An 8,859-nucleotide genomic window follows, 5' to 3' on the forward strand; every position below is an offset into this window, starting at 1 on the left:
TAAAAAAGATCATTCAACTATTTTAGCTCCAACTGCCATAGTTTAGCTACCAAATAAAAATTAAAGCAAAAAAAACAATTGTATTTTATGCAATAATCTACATATGTACATTTCCTAGAAATGTGCAACATTGTAAGTACAGTAATTTTCTATTTTTTCTCTTCTTTAAAGAAATACATTAATAATGTCTCTGGAAATGTGTGTATGATGAACAAACCTTTTCTTGGAGGGGAGGGAAGGAGAGGTGCAAATCAAAACAGGAGTTACGGGAAAATGGTATACCCTCTCTCAAGTAAATCAATTTACCATCATATGCATATACTGTTCTTTGCTATGTGGTAGAAAAGCACTGAAATGTTGCTTTCAACTTCGGAGTATCTATTCTAAGATCATGTAACACAGATATAATTGCATGTGGTTTAAGTATGTGACTATTTGTGTGTCTGTGAATCACTCCACAAGGTGATGTAATGCAGCAGTATTCACAGTCAACCATCATCACAGGCAAGGTAATGGACCAACCATGTGCTCTGTAAGTCCATATTGGGTATGGGGTTCATAGCAACTATTTTTTAAATGACCTTACAATATTTTTGTTTAATTAATACCCTGTAGTTACAAGTAACATGTAATAGTTATCATAAGGTACATACTTTTTAGGGAGTTTGACTTTTTTAAGATCTTCCTCAGCTGCTGGATGAGCATGAACAATGTGACATCCAAGGGCCAAAAGGGTTCTGCCAACATAAAAAAATGGCAGTAATGAAACACAAGATTATAGTGCTCACCCATTTTATAAATTTCTTTTGGTTTTAGTATAAATACGCAGAACTAATGATATTTATAAACCAGGGAAGTAATTAAAAATAATGGAATTTCAAAACCCAAATATTTTAAGTTATCAAAAATAATAAATCAAACCTTCAAAGTCTAAATAGGTACAAATCTGCGGCTTGAAAGTTATGCCACTTTAATAAAACCAACAGGATCTGGTGTTGTTTTTTTCTTTGTATCTCTGTAGAAACAAGATTTTTCTAAATTGCTCTGAATGTGTTCCTGGAACTTCTAGCAAAGTTACCAGAACACACTTTGAATGAGATATTCTAATGTTTTTATTTCTTACAACAGTATGAAGTGCTTGAATAAAAATAATAAAAAACCCACTTTATTTTCTTTTAAATTTAAAGCTCACTTGAGGGTTTCAGTTGACATTTGTAGATTATAATTCTTCTCTGTCTCAGGTAATTTTGAGAATTCCACAAGACAAGGATGATGTCTTTTATTATCATCCCGTATCTGTAACAAAGCAACAGAAAAGAGTACTTTCCTGATACCAGATTCAAGCCAGAATCAGAGTAAAAAATCAGTTAATTCTTTGCAATAATGAAGACATTATAAACAATACCATTTATCTTTGCTCAAGAACAGTTACTTATCATTATATAAATGAACTTTCCCATGATTCATTTATAATGCACACTATAAGTACTTCTCCACAACCAAAAAATCGGAAAAAATATAGCTATTTCATGTGTTCTGCATAAATACACGAAACACAAGAAAGCAAGCCTGTAAACTCAATGAACATTTCTGTAGAATGCCTGAGCAATATATGCTCAATAGAGCACAATCTGATCTATTGTACATATTCTAATTCAAAAACCTTAAAGAATCATTTGGTAATGTTTTCCAAATTCTACTGGAATAACAAAGCAGAGCATTCTTTTCCTGATATCGACATAAGTCTTTGAATACTTATCTGACTCTTAATTAAACAAGCTCTTTCACTTTATGCCAAGTGCTTCTATCCCAATGGCAACTAAAAGTCACATTTCACATACAAAAACATTTTTCAATTGCCAAAGCTCAGAAACATTAAAAAGGTTAGTAAAGCTCAGAATTTCAATAGCAATGACATTTTAGCAGATAGTATGATAGAGTTATTGAAGAAAAAGGTAAATCAAGTCCATAAGTAAAAACAGCAAAAGATAAGAGAACAAAAAAGATTCTTCTGAGGTAGGATACAGTTGTGATGGGCACATGGAGGACTACCCCAGTAAATCAGAATTTGAAAAGAAGTGAGATGAAATAATCTAAATTCAAGGCAGAATACAGCCTTTAGAATTTTATGTTACTAGGGGAAGGTACCAATTTTAATATAATTGTTGAATTTAATATAATATTCTGAATATAATATTCTTGGCCTACACTTTTAATTGTTTTTCATTTGGTGACGTCCATTGGGCAGGGAATGCCTTGTCATATGCATTTAAATAATGTTGACCATATGGCCTTACTCTCTTCAAGCTGTTAGGTTATACCACATTATAAGGGATCATTATAATTATAAGTTTTAACTGTAACTAATTAGATAAAAAAACTGAGCTTTGAGGAATTTGAATGTTTACAAAAGTCACCAAAACCCTGTCTCCATTATCGACAGAAGTAAAATTCCACAACGGACTTTTTGCTTGTTAGCTCTTTGATCCCCAACACTAGAGTAACCAAAGAGTTAGTTGAGGGGTTACTCATGGTTGGTATGATTTTCAGTAGAATTCCACCTTGGTATAGCTAGTATGTTTCTCAATTAAAATATTTTTTCAAATGGTTAATTACTTACAGTGCTAAAACATGTAACTTACTTATATTCCAAATTTGCCTTCTAATGACTAGTTAATATCACTGTCTCCTGCCAGCTTACATGTTCATCTATTGTTAGTAATGTATAGACCACCATTAAATACTCTGTGCAACTTCCGAGTCCAGGTTTTCTGGTAGGAGACTTAACCTAATGTAGGTGACTGTACCCAGACAGGTTATTCAAAACATACCTTGCCATATGTCCAGCCAAGTTCTATTTTATTCATTCCCCACAGTTCATGGATATTTTCAGCTAGTTTATCCCTGATCTTTTCAAGATGAAAAGGAAGAGCAATCTAAGAACAGAGCATAACAATTCCACAAATAAGAAAAGGTTCCAGTTATCACACCTTGTAGATCCAAAGTCATCTAGTTCAGCTAAATACACCACAACACACAAATGATGAATTGCTAAGAAAGGGGCAAGCTAGCTTAGTTTTTATATTGTGAATTTAAATTTTGTTAAGACATATTTTACAATCCTATTATTGCATACTTAACATACCTGACTGGTGTCTATTGGACAAGGGATAAAGGAAGCTTGGGAGAGGAATTGTGTTGTACCCAGCAAATCCCTCACTCCATTAGAATCTCTTTTATATTCTTTCACTGGTTCCAGTTTCATCTTCTCTTTTGGAAGCAACGCTTCATAACAAGGAGCATAGCCAGCAGGAGGCAAAAATTTAAACTCTCCATGACGTCCACCCAATAAGAAGCGAACTCTGTGCAATATTCAATGAAGAAATCATACTCTTAAATAGTCAGCATATACTAACATTATAAATAAATAATTTAGAAACTTAAACGTTTATTTGAATAGCATTTACAAAAATGCAGGTGTATTTTATGCTTTGATAAACACCAAAGAGTTACCAAGCATTCATACCAGTAGATACTATCAATAACACCATCACTTACCCACTATTTTTGAAAATTTGTTTTGGCCAAAGAAAACTAATTATTCAATGCAGTAGCATTTTTTTTTTTTTGAAGTTTCTTAAAATCACATGGTTGTAAATTGTGACTTTTTAATGCATTTAAATTATTTGGAAACACAAATCTAATTTAAATAGGACAGTTACTCTAAAAAATCCCATAGGGACTATTTAAATATCACTTAAAAGTTTTAAAGTAACTTCTCAGTGCACACATGCAGGCTGTTGGCACATGAGAAAAAAAAGAGGATATGGTGAAAAAACCCCACTATAATCATAAAACAAAAATCAAGCAAACAAAATTATTCCAAATACTACAACTGGGAATGAGTTTCAGAAGCATAACTACAATTCCTATTAAACCCCTGAAGTTTTCTGTTTCTCCTTAGATATACATTTTTCATATAAATTTAAGAGTATACCAGGAAAAACAACAAAGACAAAAACTATCCAACTTCATACTTTGGTCCTCATGTAGGCAAACTCTAGAGGTAAGCAACCACAAAAAATTAAAAACAATTGTTATCTCTAGGAAATAGCCCATACATTTGTTGTGATGGGGTGACCAGAAGAAGCCTACACCACTTTTTACTTAGACTTCTAGAAATACTAGAACTATCAGATCAACATATTTCATTGACAGTAAGAGACATCAATAATATAAAAAGATGAAAAAAATTAAGACACACAAGTTTTCTCAAACAGGATATACATAAGAACAAGTCACAAATATGTGAACTAGTTCAATGTCCACAAGAAATATATTATTATTAATTACTTCTATTAAGCTTGAACTTTCTAATTTCATTTTAAAGATACATTGTTTAAAATATTTGAATGATCCCAAGCAGCTAAATATTTGAGATGACAACTTTGAGCTTAGATCTCTCTTTATGGCAAGTCCCCACACAGATCAAAATACTTTAAAATTAAAAAGGCGGTCAATTTTATATTAAGACCTAGAAGTTTAACTACCTAAACAGACAAAATTTAAAGAAAGAATCAAAATAAAAAAACTCTCATGCAATTCTTCCCTTGCTGACCACACCCCAGTAAATAGCTCCTTGCTTTCTGCCAACTTGGTCCATTTTTCTGAGTTGTAGAAAACGATTCAATCTCACCTGATCTTTGTGATGTTCTCATTCCTTCTGAGGCCTGTTTTCTCCCTGCTCTTCACTGCAGTATCTAAACCTCCACACAGGCTATATCCTCCTTATACTGCACGCTCTCTTTTAAAAATTTGAACTCTCCAAGAAGCTGTGGCTTTTTGTCTCATTTCAAAAGAAATGTTCAGATCTTTCGATTTGAAAAACTTGTTTTAATTTGTCTGACCTTAACCTTAAAAAGAACCCTCCTGAAAATCAAATATAAAGCAATATAACTCCTAAAAGACAGCTAGAAATAGTTGAGCCAATTTATTTAGGTTAATTACTACTCCTTTTGCTTCATTTTGGAGTTGGGCTGTAAATAGGCAACTGTGCCTGCCATTCTAGCAATTTGCTAGCAGCTATACTTAGTTTTTGTAGCTTGAATGACAAGGCTATGCTAAATAGTCTTTTGCTTACTACTAAGGCTGTCTGTGAAAGACAAGACCCCCACGATAACAGTATTTAATGTACCTCACATTTAATTACTAAAACCACCAGACATTTACTTTTAAGATATTGACTTTTCATGTCAATACATCCAAACCCCTAACTTCCCTAAAAACATGTTGGATGGCTTATTTAAAGTTAATCTCATATTTCATTTCTTTATCTCTGCGTTTACACACTTTTTAAGAAGAGGTTAAATAAATCTGAATAGAAGAAAAGAAAAATAGAAGAAAAGAAAATGAATTCTCGGTACAGAGTTGCTGTTTAAATTCCTTGGTTATTTGAATGGCCATATTGTAGTGCTACAAGCAGAGCTCATAGCACCATTGGTAGGAGGAGGAAAAAATGGATAGATAGGGAGAAAATGCTTACAGTAAAAAACAGAATAAGAGAGTGCGGGTAAGCAGGTACTGACAAGGGTTTAGAGAGGAAAAACGGATATGGAATGATGAAGCAGACCCAGAATGAAAGACTGAGAAAGTCACAGAAAGCAGAGGAAAAGCAGATAAGCCACAACAGAAGTAGAAACATAAGAGTCTGTGCCCAGTGCAGAACACTCTCTTCCACTCATGAACTCAGGATTCCCATGTAATAACATTTCTCTGATATTAACAGACACAGAAGATGACATATAACCTGCTGCTGCCATCAGCTACTATTAACTACAAGGGAAAATGCTCTCACAAAATACACAAACATCAAATAAGAATGAAGAAAAATAATTACACCAGTTTAGGCAGATTTTGTATGGAAAAAGTAATGAACATTTTCAAAAGCTGTTGTACTAATGCAGCTACATAGTAGGGTCACTCCCAGAGAATAAATGAAAATTGATTTAAGCCCTTCCCAGGACTCCTTTATTCTGCTTGATCTCTGTTAGTATTCTCACCTGGGAGGTTCTCTTAAGCATGAGATGCTCAAAGTATTTATGTATTGATCACAGAAGGAAAAGCCCACAGAGAACTACTTATCTGATTTACTTCACTTCAGAGAAACAAAGATTTCTTTTTTCTTAATTGCTAAAGTTATGAACCATTTATAGCTTGAGCTTTCTTTCACTTATGAAAGCTATATACTGTCTGTTCTGGCCATACCGAACCTTCACTTCTCAAAAATTACCATGTATAAGAGAAACCCTCCTTTAAATAAAAGCCAGCCCTTTGCATCTTTTCACTCCACCACAATCTCTTACTCCACTCCTGATTATTTCTTCTAAACTTGGCAGTTTCTGGCAGCTATTGACATCTAGACCGTTAGCATTTTTTCATAGTGAAAAATTTTCATAACTTATCCATAATTTATGCAGAAAGCATGCTCAGCCTACAAAAGACAAAAAAATCCCAACCTCTCTGACTGAAGAATTCTCCTTCATTATCTTTATGTCTTTCCTTCCTAAAATTGCTGCCTGTCAATACCAGCAATAAAGAAGCTCTAAGATGAACTGAACAGAAATTGGTCCTGTTATAACAACAGTGCAAGAGCTAGTCTTTTGTTCTTATGTTGGCTTTGTAATGTTAACACAAGTATTTCAACCACTTAAGTAGACTGACATTTGCAGAAGATTTTCTGAATTAAAGGTAAGATAACAATAGAAGTCTGAAAATTGTAAGTTCAAATCTCAGTATTTTAGCTATAAAACAGATAAGAAATGGAAAATATTAGTAACAAGATTCCAAAACTGCTTCTCATCAGTTCTTTGTGTTCCCTACTTGAATATAGTATCAGTTTTCATGATGATTTAGGTTTTTTACTTCCTGCTGAGAAAGTCAGTGAGAATTTTAATTAGTGCCAAATGTGGTGCTGTGTTTCTAATGTGCTTTCTTTTCACTGATAATTGGAATGAGACAAAATTAATTTCCCCTATGTCACCAAATACCCATAAAATAATAATTTTCAGTCACTGTGACTTGGTCAAATTGCTAACAGGCTCACATTTCACCCTTAAGTAAAATCATTACTAAACAAATCAGCACTTTCCCGCCTCCCTCCCTCCCAGCTGCCGGTTGGGCAGAACCGAAACAACAAACCAGAACAAATCATACATGAATTTGGACAATATTTTGTGTGACAAGATGGCAAAGAAAACAACAATTAAAATTAAGTTGTACTTACTTTACACCTGCTGATAAGCTTACAACAGGGAAGAAAAACCCTTCTGTACTGAAGTTCTCAAACATTCCTTGTACAGGCTGTCCATTAATGCGGAATGAAATGCTAGGTACACCTAAATCCAAGCAGCAGCTAACCACATCATCAGATGATAATAAATGCTGATTGACAGATGCTACAGCTCTGGGTACTCGACCTAGGATAAAAGTATTCAGTAATCAGAAGCTTTAAGCAGAATCTCACAGGTTTAACAATGGAATTATTTCCTCAAAGACACCATCAAGATTTTTGTTTGTCGTCATGAAGACATGATCTTGCCTTCATCAATTTTATGAATGGTTCTGCTTTTAGAGACAGTGAGTCAACACTCTTCAAACTGATATGTGGCAGAAAAGTGCATAAACTGAGCAAATCACTTGAGACTTCTGACACTGTTCGCAAGACAGAACACGCTTAGCTGAAATCACACAAGTTCACACTGTAGCCTGATGCAAGAGTACTGAGGCACAGTAAATGATGCCCTCTTTATAAAGTTAACATTGATATATCCAATTTTATTTCTTTAGTTATTTGTGAAATACCAGATTCATATATCTCTGAATATTCAGTGGTGAGACACCGGAACAGTTCCCCAGAGAAGTTGTGGATGCCCCATCACTGGAAGTGTTCAAGGTCAGATTGGAGAGGGCTCTGAGCATCCTGGTCTAGTGAAAGATGTCCCTGCCCATGGCAGGGAGGTTGGACTAGATGATCTTTAAAAGTCCCTTCCAACCCAAACCATTCTATGATTCTATAATTCTACTAGAGCTGTGATTATGACCAATATCCAGGTTTACAGTATCAGGAGGTAGAACGGTATACTGAGTTATCAAAAAATGGATCAAGAATTTAATGGGCCAGGTTTTCTTTATCAGCTACAGCCATACACTAAACAGAGGGAGCTTCATTTTCCCTATCTGGGAAGGTGGAAACATACAGCCATGCACAGGACTCAGCACTTATAATGACAATTAACCTGAGATAATATATCTGAAGTAATCTAACTATACACATTTACAGATAACTGCAGTATTTCAATCACACTTGAGTATCTGAGTATATTTTCAGTCAAGGAATATCTCTTCAGAATTCCTTTCAAAACAATTCCCTTGAAAACATTGTATTTTAACTGTAAAACAAGTCTAATTAAGCAGTTAAGCACTATTTCAAATTATTGTGTTTGGAACTGCTTAAGAACAAGTCAAGTCAACTGTTTGGGACAGTTTAAAGCACTCTGAATTTTGCCTTACTGCAGAAGATGAGATTTAAGAGACTTTCCAGCACTGCATTTCTGAGGTTCAATTAGTGTTTAATTTTGCATTCATGATTTATTCAGCCATTTCTAAAGGACTAAATTACAGATGTCTCCCAGCCTACTCCCAAAAATCATAGAATCATAGAATCATAGTTTGGGTTGGAAGGGACCTCTAAAGGTCATCTAGTCCAACCCCCCTGCTGTGGACAGGGACATCTTCAACTAAATCAGGTTGCTCAGAGCCCCGTCCAACCTGACCTTGAATGTTTCCAGGGATGGAGCATCC

General features: G+C 34.4%; 1 protein-coding gene across 5 annotated transcripts in view; it reads right to left on the reverse strand.

The window, feature by feature from the left end:
* Positions 1-8,859, reverse strand: part of RYR3 (ryanodine receptor 3) — a 282,481-nt gene that overhangs the window by 157,442 nt on the left and 116,180 nt on the right. For all 5 annotated transcript variants that reach the window (XM_009283662.2, XM_009283665.2, XM_009283664.2 and 2 more), the window contains exons 19-23: positions 7,283-7,475; positions 3,146-3,362; positions 2,832-2,936; positions 1,193-1,296; positions 654-737 (exon numbers count right to left, since the gene is read on the reverse strand). In XM_009283662.2, the coding sequence (XP_009281937.1) occupies positions 654-737; positions 1,193-1,296; positions 2,832-2,936; positions 3,146-3,362; positions 7,283-7,475 (703 nt within the window). The remainder of the gene's footprint in view (positions 1-653; positions 738-1,192; positions 1,297-2,831; positions 2,937-3,145; positions 3,363-7,282; positions 7,476-8,859) is intronic.

Source organism: Aptenodytes forsteri, unplaced genomic scaffold (assembly GCF_000699145.1).
Source record: "Aptenodytes forsteri isolate BGI_AS27 unplaced genomic scaffold, ASM69914v1 Scaffold342, whole genome shotgun sequence".
In the NCBI taxonomy this organism is placed as follows: domain Eukaryota; kingdom Metazoa; phylum Chordata; class Aves; order Sphenisciformes; family Spheniscidae; genus Aptenodytes; species Aptenodytes forsteri.